The sequence below is a fragment of the Hirundo rustica genome, chromosome 5 (genome assembly GCF_015227805.2).
Source record: "Hirundo rustica isolate bHirRus1 chromosome 5, bHirRus1.pri.v3, whole genome shotgun sequence".
NCBI lineage: Eukaryota > Metazoa > Chordata > Aves > Passeriformes > Hirundinidae > Hirundo > Hirundo rustica.
Genome location: NC_053454.1, coordinates 7538975 through 7560926, shown reverse-complemented (window position 1 = coordinate 7560926; position 21952 = coordinate 7538975). Strand labels below are relative to the sequence as shown.

Genomic DNA, 21952 nt, shown 5'->3' with positions numbered 1-21952 from the left:
AACTATAAATCTTGTCCTTTGGTCATTTAAAAAAAAAAGGTTTCTCAATGAAGTTTAAATATAGATCCACAAATGACAGGCAAGCAGTACTGGAATATACACTTGCCTAGAAAGTGTAAGCAAAAACTCATTAATCACAGAACTCGGTACACCTAACTCAGCAGAGAGATTTACACAGGTTAGCATCTGATATAACATTTTCCTGTATTGATTCATCCTTTTTGTATTATGCATATGAACACTATGGAACTCACAAGCTGTGCATCTTTTTTAATGTTATAAGCAGGACACATAATATCCATCAATTCAACGCAACAAAAAAATCCAGTATTAAAAAAAGAAAAAATTCTCCCAAACTCCTTCAGTACATCCCTACTTCTACTCAAGGAAAATAAGATTTGATTAATGATACAAGTCAAAAAACTCTCTACGCTTGCACAGAAATGAAACAGTACGTTTAAAAACAATCCTCGTCTCATTACCCAGCCTGCCCCAAAATTCTATTTGAGTGATGCGACTGATACCCCAAAAACACAGAGCAAATTAAAAACTAGGTCAAGAAAGCCAATCATTCGAAGAGTAACACCATTCAACAGAACAGAAATACAATTTTTCTGATAATGTGAAATGATTAAACCGAATTTCTTAGAATTTAGGGTCTTAAAATTACACTTGCTGTTACCAAACAGGATGCAAGTGTGACTGTTGCTTTTCCAAGTGTTAAAATACTTGCACTGCTTTCCTTGCACTGGTCAGGGTCTAGTATGGAAATCCATGTTTTAATTTTTTTCCTAGTAGGATACTAAAGAATTATCTTGTTTCTTTCTGCCATAATCCATCTGCAAAAGGCTTGAGAAGTACAACTACCTCTGAAAGCTTCTACTCAAATTCGATTAGAATACAACAAGTGGAGTCATATTATTGAAAGGGAGGAACATAAACCCACAAGATACGCCTTTCCACAATTCTCCCTTCTTCGGGACGTGAAATCGGCATCAATTTTGTCTGTTGTTACAAAGGTACAGGTCATTGTGCTCAGTGAGGGCACAGAGCTATTTAATTCTCCAAGAAATAACTACATTATGAGAAATGAGATACACATTAACATTACCTCCAGTCTCAACAAAATAAGAACAAAGATAACTTTCAGCTGACTAACAGTACTGTGAAATGACGAAGAAAAGACACTCAGAATTCTTAATAAGAATAAAGATAACTTTCAGCTGACTAACAGTACCGTGAAATGACGAAGAAAAGACACTCAGAATTCTTAATTGTGACAGGACCCTGGCAAATAAGGCCTCCAAGGAAAATGCTCAGTAGTCTTCTCCAAAGTCTCCCTGTTAGTGAAATCATTCCTTCATTTTCTTCACCAGACTCAAGGCCCAAATCAATTAATATAAACAGCGTAGCTGTCTGCCTCTCACTTGAATGATAACTTTATCTCCAGTCAGACATTTCCTTCCAATGCTTACTGGGCTTGGATTTTTCACAGGGGAAGCACACAATACAATAGTACAAAACACACCTTTACTCCTTTGGTAACAGCACAAAATACTGAATGCATCACTACGACCACAAAAGTGCTCCAAGCTTTCAGCACCTCCCTCAGGAAAGTGTGTCTTAAATCATTCAAAACATTCTCCAGCAGTTAAATAATAATAAAATCAAACTGATATACGAACCTCACTACCACACAAAGCCAGACTCCAAGCAAGACACAGCAGAAACACTCTGAAGAGAGCTTGGTACTATTAAAGGCCCCACAAGAGTAGTCTTCAGTCATCCCTTTCACTTCTGCCCCTTCCCAAGACTGGAGCCAGCCAGCCTCTTCTGGGTCTGCAATGTTCCTTTTCTTAAAGTTTCTACATGCAAATGCTAAAAAAGCTAAATACTAAGCTCTCCAATGCCACCAATACAAGTAGCTCAAAACCAGGTTTGTTTTTTAGCCAACATTATCTCTCTTTCTAAAGCTCCAGAGCATCCACAACACAACAAAACAAACTCTTGATGAAAGTCATGCAAGTTGAACCAGATCAGCCTAATGGAAGGGGACACCCAAATACTAGATTGGATACAATCTCCATCTGCCACCAATGGCATGAACCTCCCATTTAATAAGCAGTATGAAAGGCAAAAAGCTTAAAATATCTAAACTGGTCTTTCGTCACTTTGCCAGTCAAATTCCAATCAAGACAAAGGGAAGACAGGTTCTTATGATGACCAGTTAGAGGTATCCGCAGCTTTCACAACCTAGTTCTACTCTACCCACGGAAGTGTTTCTGTACCTGTTAGAGTGGATCACACATTCCAGGCAGGTATGGGTTTTCATGACACATCTTATTAATAGGCATTCTAGACAGAAAAGGTAGGATGCCTCCTTCTCTAAAAACATGTAATATTTTTAAACTTACTTCCTTCTACTTCAACTTTGTGCAACATTAGCCACTATCATCAGTGAGAATTTCAAATTTAAGACAGTTTTTCAATTTCCTGAAATGACACTGAAGACAAAGCATTTCCTCAGTTTCATATATTCTAATAGTCTTCATATTTTCCATTTTTTAATTTGAGAATTACATTATAACCACAGTAGGGAACAAAGCCCAATAACTGGCACAGAAAACAGAATCAAAGCAGACTCAGCACGTCTCTTCTCTGCAAGGTATGTTTGGCTAAGAGTCCATAAAGCCATCATAATCTCATTTTTTCCAGAGAAGCAATTTTATATCCCTCAATATTGCAAAAGACTTCTCGATAAATACATTGAAGGCCAAGGTAATTCCCTCTTGCAATGTCACTTATAGAAGAACTATGAACAGAACTCATGTGTCTCTAACATGAGACAGATGATTTACCCACACAGTTTTTCATAATTAATATGCAAAATATGTATTTAATGGTCTGGCTACAAAACCATTTCCTTTCCAGAGCCAGCAAACTGCAATGCCAGTGCTTTTCTCAATTTAACCAAAACCACTAAAAGGTTTATGTAACACTGTGCTCATTTTCATTCTCAATATTACCTTAAGTTTCAATGATCTAATAAGATCCCAAGTGGAACCACAACGAATTGACTTCCATACAGCAGAATCTGCTTTCCAATATTTCTTTATGAAGTTTACATCTATTAATTCTTTTCCAATACAAATATGCTATAATGAAGTCAACCATTCAGTAGCTAAAGAGTATGACAAAATCACCACTAACTTCCTGATGCCTCTGTGAACAATACGTAATAGTACAAGGAAACATAAGATAGCACACTAGCTTCAGATCATGGAATAATACTGAAAATAGAGCAAAGGGTTGTAAGGAAGAAAAAACGATAGTCCTGATTATTAAGTAACGAGCTACACCAGCAGTTAAAAGTCACTTTTAAAAGTCTTCTTAAAACATGCTGACAATAGGGTATTTATTCTAGCTTGTATTGAAGTACCTCAAGAGGACCTAGTTTCTGTCCCAGCAGATTGCACACACTGATAGTGATTTTTACAAGCTTTGGAAAGCAGCTTCTTATGAAGCTCAGCAAAAGGTTCTGGGTAAGTAAATGAGGTTTTGAGGTGTTCAAAGACAAGGGAACACACAGAAGCAACTGAGCCATGTTCCCAGAAAGAATGTAAAAGCAGATTGCCATAAACAGCATAATCTTTGTTCTATTTGCCTAAGCATATATATATGCATATATCTATTATATTGTACATACATTAAAGACAAAATATGGCTAATACAAACGACTATTAATTTATGTGGGAAGACACCAACACAACTTCTGCTTGAAACACAAAGGCAGTTATCACCACCTTGTTTATATTGCTCACTTAAATTCCCTTCTTTCTCTATTTATCTAAAATAAGTTTTGATACAGGCATACCTTGTCAAACTCAGAATATTATGGACTGCGTGGTAACAACTAAATTTTTTACTTAAGTAAAGAAGTTTCTTCAAGTACAGAAATGAGAAGAGGCAATCAACAATAACAACAGCTAAAAGAGACTAACCTCATCTCTGTACTTCTGACAAAAGACCAAAAACTGAGATACTGCATCGCCCTTTCTGCTTCGTGGAGTAGACGCTGGAGTTTTCTTTCTATTGAGAGGGGAGCCTATCCCTCTTTTGGATTCTGCCTGTTCAGATGACTTTTGAGGAGTAGTATTCTTATCCTCCAACTGACTGCTCTCTTGCGTATCATCAGTGGCAGACAGTTTTGATGTCCTTCTCCTCCTCTTGCTAGGAATGCCAGACTCCTTCATCGATTTCAGATTTGGAGTGGTTTCTTCATTTGAGTAGGAAGACTCATCCATCTCCTCCAAGGGTTCCACAGCAATGCCAACCTCCTTTGCTACTCGAGGGTTAAGATGAGGCCTGTCCCTGACATAGATGAAGGTGTACTTGGCCTTGCGCTCCTCCACTGTCATGCCCACTGCTTCACTGGCTTGCTTCACACCCATCTCCCACTGCGGCCGCAGCTTCCCCGACACGGGTTTCAGCATCTGCAAGAGGAGACAACCGTGTGAGGAATCTGTCCTCCTGTGATTTCCAAGTGCTGACATTAACATAAAACAATCCCGAGAGACTAACTGGCATTCAGATCTGTAATTCAGAGTTGAAACCGAGCTGTTTGATAGTACTGATACCACACATGAATCTGTGACAAAGCAGAGAGTACTAATTTTTACTGAGTAACAAGCAGTGGTAAATCCCCCCATCCTTTGCATCTGTAATTGAAATGTAAAACTGCAAGGTGCTGTAAAACAAGCTGTCTTTAAGATTTTTATAATACTTATTTATATCTGTTATACCTGTACATAACTGCAATGCTAAAATAAAAAGCTTGAAATCTTGCCTGATTTGGTAACCTCTTACCTTTATTTTCTCTGCTTTAGTTAGGGCTTGTCTTGCACTCTCTTGGCATAATTGTTCAAACTGGTCTTTTTCTTTGAAGGGCACCAGGCTCTTCTCAAATATCCAGGCTCGCTCTGGGGCATCTCCAAAAAACTGAACGTGGTATTGACGAAAACTCTTTTTCTGCCCTGAAAATTAAAAAAATCCCACGTGTATTGAAGATATAGACTCTACTAAGTCCGGCACTTTCAGACTTGAAGTCTGTAAGCTGCTACAGTTGCCATAACAAAAGCACAATAAAACTGGATAACCTTTCAAAAACCCACTTAAACCAGCCTGAAAGTCTCTGAGAGATAACGTATGAAGTCTGACCCCAAAGTTCAATAGTTTAATTCCCAGCAAGAACATGCTTGGCTAAATTAACTCGAGGTTACAATCACCTGTCAGTTTTCCATGTATATTAACCTTACACGTAGGTCTGGCTGTTTCTGAAAATGAATTTAGAAATTTCTCAATCAACACTGAAAATGTTCCACAGCTTGGAGAGCTTGTGCACTCAAGCCTCCTCTCTGAGTCTCCTAAGCTTTATCTTTTAATATTCTTAAACAGAGACACATACATCATCTGGTTTTAACCCTTGCAATCAAAACTTCATATTAATCAAGATTTTTTAGGAATCAAAGAAACCAATAAAGAATTTGGCTGGCAGAAAAGAGAGTGGAGGGATAAGAGAACAATTTTGAAACCTAAATAAGAAACATTTTTTCTTCTAAAACTAAAAATATTCCTTTTCCCCCAGAAAAAACAAGAGGAACATTGTCTCACTGTGGCATGATACGGGCAAACAACCTTTCCCTTCCAAAGGTCTCAGCTATTCTACAGAGAAGGGGGGAAGAAATCACTTTCAAAATTCTTCAAAGGGTTGATTGTTAACAATGAATTTCTAAAAGGCAGAGGTAAGAGATCACACTTAAGATGTCCTCTAACACTTTGTTCATTAGAACTTGTAGATTTGCTAAGTGTTCAAATTATGGTCTTGTGTAAAAATAGAAAAGGTTTTAACCGGCACTTCTGTGTTTGCAAATTCAAACCTGCTAGACTAATTATGCTCCCTAGAGTATCTGTGGTTCTTCCAGTGTCACCACACCAGTTTGTCCAACACACAGACTGGACAGCAGAGGAACTCAAGTCAGGATGGACACCCAGCAGGTACAAATAACAGCCACAATTCTTTGTTACAGGTGACTTCAAACTAGGTCTAGATTCCATTAGGTTATTCATACACTGCATGTCTTCAGGCTTAGTCACCAAGCAGATCTAGCTGATTGCTTCATACACTATTTCTGGGGTTCTAGAGCTAGAAAGAACTGCCTTTTCATGATGATTCAGCCAACAGTTATTTCATTAGGGGATTAATCTTGTTGTAAAATGTGGCATCTAGAAAGGTAATATGAAATCAACCTAATTAATAGTATGGGCAAAAATTTTAATATATACGTGTAATGTTTTATAACAACTACAAACTTACACTATATATAAAAACATCTATGAGAACAATAATGACTCATTTGAGATCAGATATGAGAATCTAGAGGAAAGGCATAGGGGAAGTCTTGGGATTGTGAACATCACACATGCAATCAGTAGTCTAACATATGTTCCAGAGTTGCATAGTTGGAAACAATTCTCTTGCACAGTAATTACTTTGTGCTCATCAAGAAAAATGTTTAAGTAGTGACTACAGAGCTCTTATGACTTAATCTATCTTACCAGGATGCCCTGGCTGCATACAGAGATGCCACAGGCTATGTTTCCAACCACCTGTAAAGATCTGCCAAAAGCTTACTTGCCAAGCAGACAGACACTCTGTTCCTTTTGCACTGTAATGCTGGACAGCTGTAATTGCCTAATTAAGGAGACTAAATAATAGTGCTTGCCACTAGAGTGCCTACCACTGAACCTAGTAGTGAATCTTCAGGCAGCCTCTGAGAGCTGAATTTGTACCAATGCTCCTGAATAAAATCCTGAATAAAATACATTAACTGTTGTTACATAGGGAAACTTAATTTTTGGCACACTGAATCCTGAAACAATTAGCTGCTGGCAGTTTGGGAGAGTGTTCTAGGAACCCACCACCTTCCCTGGTGCTTCTCTGTATCTGAGCATCTGTGGTTGACCACAGCCAGAGACAGGCTATTCAATGAGATGGAGATTTAACCAGACTCAGTACAGACTTTCTTAGACCAAAATGCACTTCCCACAAGTGGAAAGTTGTTAATTTCTATCAAGCCTAGTCAGCTGGAATGATCAAATCAAGTATCAACATCCAGAAATTCAGACTGCTTATAAACACTTGATCCTAAGCCTAGAAATGAGAAATATAGAGATGTAGCTCAGTATTTCTACAACTCCCTGATAAAAGACCTTTTCTTTTTGCAAGAAGAGACTTTCGATAGTGCCTAAATAATAGACTAGGTGGAGGGTAAGACTGGAAATACCTACTGATGGAAATACACAAATCAGAGTGCATTTAGTACTCAGGATGGCTGCTCAGACCCTGACTAAACTCCTCAAGGAAAAGGCAGGCCCAAACCAACTCCAGGGCAAATATGAGAAATCACCATCATTCCCACTAGTTCAAAGAGAGGGAAATCAAGATTACAAAGTACATGGGCCCTTCTTTCTGTTCCTGCTTCACAGGCTGCATTCAGACATTTGGTACTGCGTTTTGCTGGGTCTGTTTCTATAGTTTCTGATAAAGCTATACCACAAAGATTCTTGATAATGGATATAAATGTAGCTCCTTTCAAAGAACAAAGTAATTGTCATGAACAAATAAACAGCTCTACTACTTTCAAAATCCATCTCTTTGTGTCATAATGGACCTAATAATCCAAAGCTAAAAATGACAGGGACTGCCTGATCCAAACTCTGAAAGACTTCTACAAGGAAAATTTGTCTGAGGAGTCTATAATAACCATTCCAACAACTCTATTATGAATGCTTGAAAAGGTTCTCAAGAAGACATTTAGTTTACTACCAATTTTGAATCTAGCTATAATCCTAGAGATATTAATTCAATTTGTTCTTAAAAACCTCCTATGAATGAGATCAGATAATTTCTCTGGGCAATCCACCCCAGTGCTTCACTCAGCCTTTCTAACTCTTAATGTGCAGTCTAAATACTTATTACTACTAAGCCTCAAAAGTTTCAGGTATCAGAACAGAGAACTAAGGTGCAAATGAGATAAGAAATTGTACAGATTCATACCTAAAAATTTCATTACCCCATGGTAGTTCCTGCATTTAAAATCAACCAATACTGTCTGTAGATATCAGTATTGGCTCTATGAATCAGAGAAAATTTAGCTGCCTTAATTATGGATTGCTTTTAGTAGACCATAATAATCAGGAATATTTAATTCCCATCAGCTTTAATAAAATGTTTAGCCTGTATCAATTCACCAAGCATTTCCAGAGAAACAATGAAAAACACAGTCAGGTTCGTTTGTTTTTTGTTTTTTTTCTTATTTTTAACAAGAGTCCACACTGTTTGACAAATCACAGTTTTGGTATCTTTCAGAGAACACTTGAGTTAAAAGACACACTGCTATATACTCAAGAATAGCATTTGCATGATTTTATCGTTTGTTGCTCATCAACTGCACAGATGAAGAAGAGAATTTTTCCAAAGCAATCATTTTGTATACCTGAAGAACTCTGAATGACATACCTTTTAGTTTAGTGTAGGCATGGAGAACAGGATCAGCAGAAACCATACATGGCCACCACGGGAAACCAGACACTTTGGACCACACTAGATCTCCTATATTATACTTCAACAGATGGACTTTTTCCTCTTTGACGGTGCTTTGAGTTGGATCTCTCTTAGCAGGACCCTTAAAAGATTAAAAAAAAAAAAAAAAAAGCCAAACTGATCATTATCTTTTTTCAATATGCACCAGTGGTAATAGAAGGAGGAAAATAAGAAATAATCATAAGAATAAAGCGCTGTCATGTTTGGTAGTAAACAATAACTGCATTTCATGTGTAATGAAAACTTTTAAGCCATAGCTTTTGCTCTCTAACGGTGAAAAAAAAATCCACATTCTAGTTGCGGTTTTGTTTTTAATTAGAAACATTGGCAAGTAAGCTGTGGTTTGCCTTTATCTTTTCAACTAACTGTTAAGAGACCATCAGGAAGGCTTACTTTGATTTCAAATATGTTACCTGAGCACTGGATGTAGATGTGGAAGTGTCTACCTCCCTCTGTATTGAATATAATTAATCAAGTTAAGTGCTATACACACAAATGTACTATTAGATTTAAAAGAAACCTCAAAAAACCAAAACCAAACAAAACTCCCAGACTAGAACAGACTGAAATGCTGTCCTTATGTCTGAATAGAAACTATTTAAATAACCAGTTTTAAAACCCCAACTCCTCCATCTTTCAGCTGTTTTTTTACATACTGAGAACTTGTAACATGAACCATTTCTCACCTATTTTTGTGAGATTTTTTTCTGTTCCAGTTTTAGCAGTAAAAGTTTGTGAGTGCTCTGCTGATGCTCTAAAGCTATTTTAGCTATTGGAAAACAATTCCAGAACTACTTCCACTTCAAGGGATAGATTTAGCCACAAGGGTGTTTCATGTTCCCCTATGACAGACATTTTTACTACATCATAAAGTTCAGCAACACAGACATTTATTCATCAACTAAAACCATTTCACACTGTTAGCTGCATTTTGTCTTTTTGGCTTCATCTGTTCTATCTGCTATAAATAGAGTGCACCTTTATCTAAGTAAGCACTAACGCTGTAAAAGAGCACAGAAGGTGTCTCATTACAGACATATCACGTATTTTATAAAATCACATCTTTTGAATCTCCTTTTTAATTTTCTAGTACCAAATTTATATGCAACATTTATCATTAATCTTGTATAGTACCAGTTCAGCATTCAGAAGGCAGTTAAAATTAATTAAAAGTGGCAAGAAGAAGGGAAGAAGATGGTTAAGAAAGCAGAAATCTAGAATTTAGAAACAAGTACTTGGAGCATTCCGCTGAAATGGAGTACATCACTTCTCCTTGTACAGATTCTCAAATCCTGAAAACATTCCCACAAATAATAACTTCCCAAACCCAAACTACTAAAGTCTTTGATGTGCTGCAACTACACAGATTTATTTGCAACTCTAACACAGAGGTACATCCAGTCAAAACCCCTAAAACTCAGAAATGCATTTCTCAAAGCTTTTAAAGCTCTGCTTGGTAAACATACTTGAAGCCATGTCCTCTGATTGCTAGGGACAATTACTCATCCAGTGATTCAGCTTTTCTGATGAATTCAGACTTGGTTCATGTGACTCCAGCTAGAGCTACATTCCCATGTCTCAAGGTTTTTGGCTCTCTGAGGATTCCTTCTCTAAGATTGTCAGAGAACCCCTCCTGCGAGCTTGCCTCAAGTTCAGCACTCTCAACAGACCTAAAAGATTCCAAGCAGATGTGAAAAATCAAATGCTCTTTCTAGCAGTTAAACTCAATGTGAAAAGTTACGCTTTAAAGCTAAAAATTAAGAAACCCATGTCAGGGGTAGGTCTGGAAAAACATTAATCCTAACACACACAAACCAACTTCAACATTTCAGCTGAAGAGGTAAGATGAAGTCTTTTTTCAATGAGTCAACTTTTCAGAAATGCAAAAGTTACTCAGGAATCTGAAACTCATTTTTAATTTATGACTCCCTGTATTCTTCAAAAAGTGCAACTAAGCCACAAAGATTTATGACTCCAGTCTGAGAGGGAGCTGGCTGGAATAATGAAAAGGCTCTAGAAGTTCTTCTAACTGCAGCATAATATAAAAGGGGTGGCAGTACAAGGGTCGCCATCACATTTCAATATGCCTACAAGCACTTCACAAAATTTTAGAAAGGCCCAGAATTCTTTTACTATACTGGATCATGATAAAAAACTTGAAAATGACAGGCTCCGAGACGACCTGCAAGGTTTATCTATGGCAGGCTTGGTGTACTTACCTTTTTTCCTATTGATAAATATTTGTACTTTAAAAGAATGGCAAAATACAGCACAGCATTCTATATCCATAGAGCTCTCATATGAGATTTTTAAAAAGTCTATAGAAAATAACACCACTTGCTCACTTCCATCTTACTTTCCCACACCATTCTGGTTTAGTCTGATTCTCACATTCTGAGAATTGCTCTGATGTATTCAATAGGTATCTATCTCGACAGTAAACAATGAGGTGCAATTCCTGGCATACACTTTGGGCATGCAGCTGTAGGATATCAACAACTTCTTCAATAGTTCCTCTCAGAAACATTTTTGCAATACAAATGCAGTTATATGTATAGATTTTACTTCAGTATCCAGGTAGGGTTATTTTAATTATTAATGCACTCCCCTCATGATATCTCTCTTCTCATACACTGAAGACTGAAGCTTCTTTATGAGACACTTGTATTCTCTGCATTTTAAAGAACATGAGATAACTGTCAAGCTACAAAGTGGTATAGAAAAAATGTAATTCAGCTTGCAGTTTCTTCTTCCTCCCAAAGGAAAGAGAAATTGTTGTTCTGGGAAGTCTGAACTCCTAACAATATGCTGTCAGACAGCACAGGGGACCTGACTGCGCCCATGGAAGGTGAAGAGGCAGGACTAGAAGCAGAGTCCCGTGGGCTGTGTGAACGCACCAGAAGGCAGGAACACCTCCTCCTGCAAGGCGTGACCAATTCTTCCTGTGATGATACTTAAGCAAACAAAATAGGAGACTCCATCCAGTTTAGAACCCAACTGTAAATAAAGGGAAGAACACACAAAATCAAAATATTTTAAAATAGCTTCCCTTCAAACTTTGGCTCCTTTGTGTCTTTTTCATGACTTTTTATTTCTTGAAATTCTTCTCGCTTGCAATTAGATCTCCTACCATTAGTGTCAACAGGCTTCCTGCTCTGCAGAGGAGCACAGAACACTCTTTGATTCTGTCACTGCTGAGCAAGTCTGGACTACCCTGCATCCCATTAACTTTTACTGCAGTTTTGCCAGTATTAAAACCATTTAATTGCAGAATTTCCTCCACTTCTCCTTCTTTAATTATAGGCAAGCTCTGCAGCCTGAGGAACTCCCACCTCAGTCACCCCAGCCATCACCTTAGCCCCCAGCTTTAAACCAGTTATGCTAAGCATCAGAAGGAAACAGCTTGGGATCTGATCACTTTTCTACTTTAAGGAATCTGAGGATTTTGTTCCCCTTTCAAACATGAGCCTGCAGAGGATTTACATACATGGGCAATGCTGAGGTGAGGAGGTGATGACTCCCACACAGACTAACCCTAACACTGGATACACAAGCCATTCCAAAGGTTTTGCACTACTCAGTACGGCAGACACAGAAATTCCTGACTTTTTGAAGTTATTTTCCAAAGTAATGAAACAATTGCTTGGAAAGGCAGCTAGATGGATTTCAAGTTTATTTTGTCCAGGAGGATGTAGAATGTGAAAATTAGGTAATTCCTTTATAGCAACTGAGTATTCCTTTGTGAAATTATGACTTGAAGAGAAGCAGCATCCTTAAAAACTCATCTGGGCCAGCAGCTACAATAGGCTGAGAAGGACTGAAAAATAAAACAAAATTTAACATGCCTTTCTCCTCTTTCCTTAGCATATGACAGATTTGTTTGTCATTCCCTCATCACTTTCACAGGCAGTGAGTGACAGGCAGATTGACAAGAATTTCCAACACTGCTGTCAGCATTCTACCAGCTCAAAAAAGTGGCTTGGCCAAAGACAACACCAGCATTTAATTAACTTTGGCTATACTTGCTCAGAAGAATCTGATCAACTTCCATTTAGTTCTAATCTGCCTAAAGAATATGATGAGACAAGAACATACCATGAATAATAGGTCATTTCAAAGTTTAAAAGTATCTTAAAATGACCAAATCCAAACTCATTTAAGTACAGCATCTTCACTGTATTGAGCGCTTTAGGTTTGTCTGTAGACTCTGCTATGAAAAGACCATGATGAGTGTTTAGTAAACAAAGCAGAAAGGTAATTAAAAAAAAAAAAACACCTAGAAGGCTTATTAGATGGTGTCAGATTGAGATTACTTTACCCCTTTTAAAAGTACTCAGTGATGTATGTATTTCAGCTATTTTGTGTGTATATGCTCATATGCACACATATGCAAGGAATTAAAGCCCTTTAAAATTATTGCAAATTACCTTGAGCATCAAAGAACTACTACTTCACTATATGAACTTGAAAAGCTATAGAAATCATTAAAAAAACCTTCCTCTGCTAATTGTCACAAAGGGATTATACAAAAAACAATGTTAAAAACCGGTGGAGAGTACATCACAAGAATTTAATATTGGACAAAAAAGTGCAAACCACTAAAACAAGTGAAGACAATAAATACTCTTTCCTGTGTAATTAACTAGGAAGTACATATTGAACAGATTAAGCTGCAGATACCTGGTATTTCCTTTTTCATTTTCAATTCAGTTTCACGCTGTACCAAAGAACTTCCACTTTCACTATAACAGAAGACCCTGCTACAAATACAGACTGCTGGAGGTCCAGTTGCAGGCCAGGATAAAAACAAAGCTCCTCACATCACAAAGAAACTAAACCAAAATAACCAAGGCCCCTAAACAGAATATATACAATTAAAGTGTATTTTGAATTAAAGTTGGAACACAGAAACTTAGTCAAACCTATTTATTTCCTATGAAAAAAGATAAGATTTACAATGCAAAAGGCTAAGATTGGTTGCTGAGCAAACCCATTTGTTTTTCTCTTCCTGCCATCTCCTTGTGCTCTGCTTCATCAAGTAAAACTCCTATTGTCTCTCATGAATGCATGTAATGAAAATAAAAGTGAAAATGTTTTGTCTTGTCTTGCCTGTCTATCAGCACAGATAGAGAACTAAGGAAATGGTTGTAGAAAAATCTTCATTCCTTTCAGAGGTTCAGGAGCGGTGGTTGGTGTGTCTGGAGAAGAAGGGAGCAATGGAACAGAACAGAACAGATTATTTTTGTAACATTTTGCTGCTTGAATTCCCCAGTGACCAAGGACATTGTAACCTAAAAAATGGAAAACCGAAGTAACAGGACAACAATCCCATCCCTTCCTTCCTCAAAAAACCATCATAACAATTTTGTTCTTGAAAAGCTTGTTTTGTGAAAAATTCAGGAATTGTGTACAACAAAAGACAAATCAACATTTGGTCTTCAGCCAAAGGAACCCAGGGATGCAGCTACTGTCCCCAGGAGTGACACTCTGTCATTCCACAAAGAAATGACTGCTTCTCACTCTGTGAGTGATGACAAAAATCTCATTAAATCAAATCAATTCAAACCCCAAAACTGCAACTACAGTTGATCAAAAGCAATGCAAACTCCTCAATATGTACTATTGCTTCAAATAAAAAAATGTGGCAACTTAAGCTTGTTAAGAAATGACCAGTGCTCATTGGAAGTGATTCTGTCTGTAAAAATACAGTATCCTCACAACCCTAACTGCCTAATTTTTAATTTTTTTTTTCTTAAGATTATAATTCACACATTATAGTAAATCTGTTTATCCCCAAAGGGCCTGAGAGGTCCTATGTTTATCCAAATAGCTCCCACCTTCTGGGATGTGGGGGAGTATATTTAGATAGTAAATGACAAGTAACTGAATACGTGAAAGTTTTTTTCACTTGTTATATTCTGTACAGTACGTAATGGAAGAATGCTGTGCAATTATGTACTTGGCAAAGTGCTGGCTACAGAGAGAATGGTTCAGGCAGAAGAGTGAAGAGTAAACCAGAACCTCAAAGATTAAGGAAAAATGTGGAATTATTACTACAAAATGGAGAAGGAGGAGGAAACAAAGAAGGAAGCAGTGAACTGGCAAAGTTTTATGTTCAATCTTCAGTAAAAAAGGAGACTTCAACAGAGCATTCAAAAGACTGCAGCTCCCAAAAGGCCATTGCATCCACATCTGCACAATTAAATCTGCAACAACCTCATAAAATATACAGTGAGGTAAAGACTGCTGAGGGGGAAGAGGACATGAAATGTCTACATCACAACAGAAAAGCAAACAAACTCTATTCTGAATTGGCTAGTTACGGTTTTCAGATTTGTAACTGTTTTACACCAAACTAGAGATTTAACTAAAATCTTCCAAATTCAATTTTGAAAGCAATTACAATAAATGAGTTTCATCAAGTTATGTTTCATTTTCTTCTATTACTAACCACTTACTTAGTTTCTTCTATCACTAAAAGGGGGTCAAATTTGACAGTGTGAAAAATTATGTTTGCAAAAGACAATATATTTTCATCTTCCTGCCACAACCCAGATTATTTTTTTCCCCTCAACGTGCTTAGATGGCAAAGCTATAAATTAATGTCAAAAAAACGCTGAAGAAAATCACTGCAGATCTGCAAACTCTTCTCTGCTGTCACAGTTTTATGACAATGGATTTGTTTCCTCCATTTCTTTCCACAATCTCATCTAAAGCAGTTAGTGGGCTGCAGGATGAGTATCACCATTCAGGACCCTCCTCTCCAAGAGGGAAAGCAAACAGAAGACAATAAAACTTATTTAAGTTTAGACAGGGATTCAGAATGTAAGCTGTGGATTTTAAAACAAGACAAAAGTTCAAATTTGTCTTTCAAATCAAGCAGTAAACTCCTGGTTCCATTTCAATTTTATGTGGTTTTTTGGGGTTTTTTTTTCTGGCTTTGGTTCCCTCATTACCAAGTCTCTAGCAGATGAGAAAATTTCATTTAAAAGCAAATCTGTCTACTCAAATCAGCAGTCTTCCTTTACCCAAACACTATATAAGCAAGTATTTCAGACATACACTTAACATGACATTTTAGAAACTAGGACAACTCTTCTTTCAGAGTAAAGAGTTGAAGAGAAACAGATTCAGTCACTCATAAGAGTCAGTAAAATGTGAGTTCTGGAGCACGTCCCAATCCTTGGTCTTTCTTAAAAATATGGAGATTAGTTTATTTCACCTGTTTTACTGAATTTCTGCATTTTCATTTAGATGACCTCCTAAATTTTAAGTTACTGGCTTATTAATGAAAGGTTTCATGTTTCAGAAATTTAAACTAGATAATGTTTGATCAGAATGAGCAAGCCCACCTTTTACACTGAATATTAGAAAAAGATTTCTGCCTATATATCTCACGTATATAACCTTCACCCACCCTCAGATGTTTATACTTTTGATGTGGTATCTGGGTATATAAGACAGTGTGGATACAAGATGCTACAGAAGTCTGTAAAAACATAACCGTAGAGCTACGAGGAACTCTGGCATGAGAAATGATTAGTTCTGAACAATTTCCATATGAACTTCACACAGGATAACAGAATGAAAGCTAAATCATCTCAGCATACCTACAGATTTTCAGAATGCCATATCCATATGTAGCTTGTTATCTGCATGTACCACGGTTTCACATTCTTCAAGATCAGAATCTGTAACAGGACCTTATCTTTAGCACTCTTCTACACCTTTACAGAGTTTTCCCAAGACACTTACTGAACAGGTATCCTCCTCTTGGCAGCTCACAAACATCCAGGACAGCATGGGTACATGTTCTGAACCCTAATATTGTTAGAAAACTGAAAAACCCAAGTCCAGACAGCCCTGCCAAAAGGCCACCAGATTTACAGGACACTCTTTTCTCACAAAGGCAGAGACTTATCTCTACCTTTTTTTTTTTTTTAAATAACAAGAACACTTCTGAAGGCAGCTGACTAAGCTTAAAGAGAACAAATGTTGATTTGGCATAAAAGGACTCTTATTTAACGAATATTTTGACACAGTCCAAATACTACTTTGCTTTAGAGATCAGACCTTTGAAATGAATTCCCATACTTAAAGGCAGGCAGAAGAAGTTTCACAGGTTGTGCTGTTACACGTACCTAGCAGGTCCTCTCCTCTTCTACAGACAAAATGCCAAATCAGTGGTTAATAAGCCTGAGACGGCTGCATGGAAGACAACGAAGAAAATCCTGAATAGATTTAACAGACATTACCTTAACTTGCAAATACTGAAGCTTATTTCTGAAACGTCCCTTATTTTCAGCAATAAAAAATGTACAGAAAACCTGGGAACCCCCAACCCCATATGAATATTAAAATAGGGCAATCTTTGCAGTGCAAAATCATGATGCATGTAAGCAAAGTGCTGTCAATTCTGCCAGAACTAAGGTCCCAAATTGTTTCACCTCATCACAAGCATCCACAACGTACACTTAAGTTGACATTTATTTACCAAACAAAACAGCAAAAATAAACAAAATCAAGCTTTTCTAGCATTAGTTCCTGCTATGAGGTCACAAATCCACTTCCCTTCCTCACACAAGCATGGCAGGGCTTGTTTAAAAAAAAAATATAAGCAAGTTTCATTTTTTCATCTTCCAGTCAGCTTCCAAAATACTAATTTTTAAAAACGGTCCTTCTGAGAAGGGCATTAATTGATTATTGGCAACATATAGTTTTAGCTACTGCCATTCTATGATGCATGGGAACACAACTCCTGTAGGTACTTTAGGTATTCACAGAAAAGCAAAAATATAAAAGCCCAGTTGGATCTCTTTATTTATAACAGAAAGATCATGAAAGGTGGTAATAGACAAACATAAAATTAGTGTCTGTGGACAAAGACCTCTTTCGGAGAACCTAAAGTTCATCTCCCCTACATGAAATCCACCCTAAAACAAGGAAACTTGTAAAGGAGGCTGAACCCACTGCTCCAAGACAGATCAAAATATTTTGCTTTTGCTACTTTGCCTAAGGGTTACTACGAAGTATTTTTCTTTCTTGACAGAAGGGGGCTATAAGGGCCAGAAATTACATCTGGTGCAGATCACTGTTTCCCAAATATCTGCCTGAAAAGCCATCCAAGTAACACAACCCTGAACTGCAGATCTAACTCCTTGTTACACGCAAAACTTAGACATGCACTATTTTGGTTAAGCAGAACAATGAGCAGAGCAACAGAAAACCTTTGCCATTATCTTGAACAAAAAACCAAAAACAAACCCCCCAAAAAACAAGCAACAAAATAAAAAACCCCAGTGAAACAAGCAGCAAATTCCTTAATTCCTTGCCAAACCAACATATAGTGGTCAATATAGGAGGAGGAAAAGGAAAAGTGGAGATTTTAAATCGTTTAACTCATGACTTTACCTGTGCAATGACTGAGAGTAAATCTGGTCAACTTATAAAACCAGAAACTGCCATTAATCTCTCAACACCATCTGCTGCTGACACGTTAAGGGAAGTTAGTTCTTCCAAAGATGGCTTACTCACCACTTTACTTCATCTGTCATGTCCACCATAATGCCCAAAAGACTAAAATAAAATAGAAAAAGCTCTGGAATACACAAACCAATGATAAATATAAAAAACTGCAAGAGATGCTGACATTCTTTGAATTTAACTTAGCTACATCTGGTCAGCTCTTTTCTACAGAAACCTGGCTCAGTGTTCAGAAGCAGTCAGGAATCAATCATATGCTAAGTATTATTTATAATGAAAAATAATGAAATTGAGAACAATATAGAAAATCATTAACATGTCACTGTATGTATTCACAAGACATTTGTATTTTGAATGTCCTCTACTGTTCTGGTTCCTTATTCAAAAAACCCACAAGACAGCAGAACCCACAGGGCAGCACAGCTCAGAAACAGGGTAACACAAAGTAGGATTCTAGAATTGCTCCTGTAATAGGTAGAACAACATGCTAGGACTGTCAAGCTGAAATTAAAAATAGAGCAGGTTTGTGAGAAATCTATACAATGATCAGTAACAGAAATCCATGATTCCTATTTTTATTATTATAGAGAGAACCTAGCAAAACAAGTAGGTACCAAATTGAAAAGGTGAAAGAGCTGCTCCATTGCCCTGTTACTTAATGCACTGGATGCAAAAAGCTCACACTGGCTCAAATATAACCCGAGGTCTCCTTCCATGAATTTAGCCATCTACATCCATTAAATACAAAGTCACTAGCTCCAGAAACCTCTGAGTCACAAACTGCTGGAGGCTGAATTTATTCAAAAAGAGCATCACTCTATGATTTGTGATATCTGTACTCTCCATTATGCCTCCTCCACTGAACCCTACCCTGACCTGAGGTGCTGAATTAAATGGCTCCTTGATCCAACTTGGTAGTGCTATTCTTAGACAGTATTTTTGTCAACACTTCAAGATATCATTTCATACTCGATTCGCATTCTCCCACCAACGTGTTTATGAAGAGAGAGGACAAAAAATGGATTTAGATAATACTTACTGAGACAACAGTTTTACGTAAGAAGTGTACTTAATTCAGCCACTTTTACATACAAGAACAGGAAGTCTGGTATGGAAAGCCTGAACAAATACTCAGACTTTCTGCAATTAATTTTGTAGCCACTCTGAGAAATCTCCCCTCCAACCACTGTAATGCTGTACGCTTTTTGGTGCTTCTTAAAGAACAAGTAATTCTTTAAGACACTTTTCCAATAAGGCGTGAAGAAAAAACAATTTGAAGTTCTGAAGTAACAATTACTGCTGCACATCATGAACTGCTTAACGCTAACAAGCTCTCAAGGCTTAGCTAAACTTAATCCTTAACTAAGGGCTAATGCAAAACAGTAGCGCAGAAACTCTTCCAAAAAGGGTAAGAAGTTATTTCTCTTGCTCCTGAAGGGATCACCCAGAAGAAATTTTTAGGATTTTGCTCCTTCTCCTTTGGGATCCTGGCGACATCAGCCTGTGCTATCACTCACCTGAAGACAGGATCTGATACCTCAAGACAGTCTATTAAAAGTTAATTTTATCCTACAACTGCAGATCCTGATTCCTGTGGTAGCTTAGCTGTGCATTTTGTAATCAAGTACAGTAACTGTACTTTACCAGGAATTCCTAACAACTGATGGTAAGAAACAATCAAGTCCTTCCCCAGAAAACACAAACTTATTTTCTTTTTATTTTTTGAAATTAAGACAAAACGAGCAATCTTGGGATCTGGCTGTACAATCTGCAACTAGATAATAAAACATTTGATGAACACCATTCTCCAATATTTCAAAGTGAACTTGTTGCTTTGTGCTGGCCTCTACTGATTAGATGCAAACATCAGAGAAATATCATCACCTTCAGTCGTCCCCAGCTTCCTGTATTTAGTTACCACAGACACAGTTAGAAGATCATCCTCAGACTGTTTCAGTTCTACCCCTACTGGGTTTTTAAATCTTTGCCAGTATGTAGATATTTGATATAATGGAGCTAGCCAGAAAGTTTTTCTCTGTGAAGATGAAATGGTTACATAAATATATGACAAGGACTAGTGGAATTTTCCCAGCAAATTTCAATTGCCCCCCATGCAGCTATTGCAAGGTCATTATAGGCCATATCCTGCAGAGAGACAGAATAACAACCTGCCAAATTTCTGGTATACTACTAGAAGAGAACTACAAGAAAAGTGGATAGGAAGCTAGGTGGAAGGTATAGTTTTTGGATTACGTACATACATTACACAGCTGGAAACCTTAAAACTAGCAAGGAGAGCGAAGCGTGGATTTCCAGGTTTGTTCTGGACACAGTGCTGCTGTTTTTGTGAGCTACTGCACCCGTGCTGGGAAGCCAGGCCAGGAAGCTCAGCCAAAAAGGCAAACTGCCACTTGCAGGCCCATCCCAGCTTCTGCAGAACGAGCTCAGATGTGCCAGGATCACACACTGGGCTGCTCCCACATCAGAGAGCACAGACCTACCCTGGGACCCACAGCATGAGACCTGCCGACATATGTACTTTCTGTTTCCTCTACAGAATCTCTGGATTGCTCTAGGGATCGTACTTGGATTACTTCATACTAATATATGAAATAAACCTCTGCCGTTCTCCTCCAAACAGGATTGCTCCACTTCTAACGCAAGCAATGAGTAAGAAAATCTCATTCCTCACTGGTAGCGAAGACAGTGACTCAGAAAGCAGCCAGGACAGAACCCAGTGAGTACCAGAGCACCCTGGCACATGAGCAGCTACTGGAGCCCAGAGTCTGGATCCAAGCCTGTAACATGTGATCCCCACCACCCATAACACAGAGCATTCAGGGGTGCAGTGCCTCGGCATTAAAGTTGCTAAACCAAGCCTTATCATGAGAGGTCTGGATTTTAAATCCTCCAATGGAGAGATACTGGGGTGGACGGAAGAAGGGTGAAAAGAGGGATGGGAGGAGGAAAGAGCCACAGGTTGTCCCACTTTATCTCCTTTACCCTGGGAAAATGAAGCATTACAGCTGTTTCTCAGAGGCCAGGAAAAGCTGGTGGTTATCAACAGAAATCTAACTCACATCAGAGCTGGACAGAACACATTTATTCCCAGCTGAAAACTAACTCGCAGACAAAGTTTTAAATAGCCTTCATTTCTGTTAACAAAAAATGCCCAAACAGCAAGAACACCCAACAGCAGAGCACTGGAACATTTGTTATATGATATGCCTCTCACCTCAGTGCAATAGTAATCTGCTGTGTCCATCAGACAGAGATATAATTACCCTACACAAAAGGCAGCATTTGAACCATGGTGATTTTTGCTAAATCAAGAGTAAGAGGCTGGACAAGAAATTGAGATAGAAACCAGCAGAAAAATAAAACCAGACAAACAGGTTCTGCATGAACTTGTAACTTACAATAAACAGGTATCTGAGTGCAAAATTAATCAGCTTTTACTCTAAGGATGTTTACTTAATTTCCACTGTGCAGCCACAATCAGCTATATAAAACCACAGTATGATGCACTAACAGTAAGGCTTTGGATGCTGGCCATGAAGTAACAGCTAAAGCCTGAAACCAAAGACCACTGACATTAAGATATTACAGTTATTGTCACAGAAAACACATATATATCACAAGCCTGACAAGTACATGAGGACAAACATTTGAAAAATCTCCTTCACATGTTCCCTCATATTTGCTTTTCCTTATTTTAAGCCTGCACAATTGCAAACCCTCCCTATGAGAGAAAGAAAAGCCCCATTTTTTTTACAATGAAGGAGTTATATCATAAAACAACATCTT

At 37.8% G+C, this 21952-nt stretch overlaps 1 protein-coding gene across 4 annotated transcripts in view; it reads right to left on the bottom strand.

Annotated features, from left to right (window-relative positions):
- Positions 1–21952, bottom strand: part of NSD2 (nuclear receptor binding SET domain protein 2) — a 97481-nt gene that overhangs the window by 34466 nt on the left and 41063 nt on the right. For all 4 annotated transcript variants that reach the window (XM_040063616.1, XM_058420489.1, XM_040063615.1 and 1 more), the window contains 3 exons: positions 8579–8744; positions 4867–5033; positions 4002–4493 (listed from right to left, as the gene is read on the bottom strand). In XM_040063616.1, the coding sequence (XP_039919550.1) occupies positions 4002–4493; positions 4867–5033; positions 8579–8744 (825 nt within the window). The remainder of the gene's footprint in view (positions 1–4001; positions 4494–4866; positions 5034–8578; positions 8745–21952) is intronic.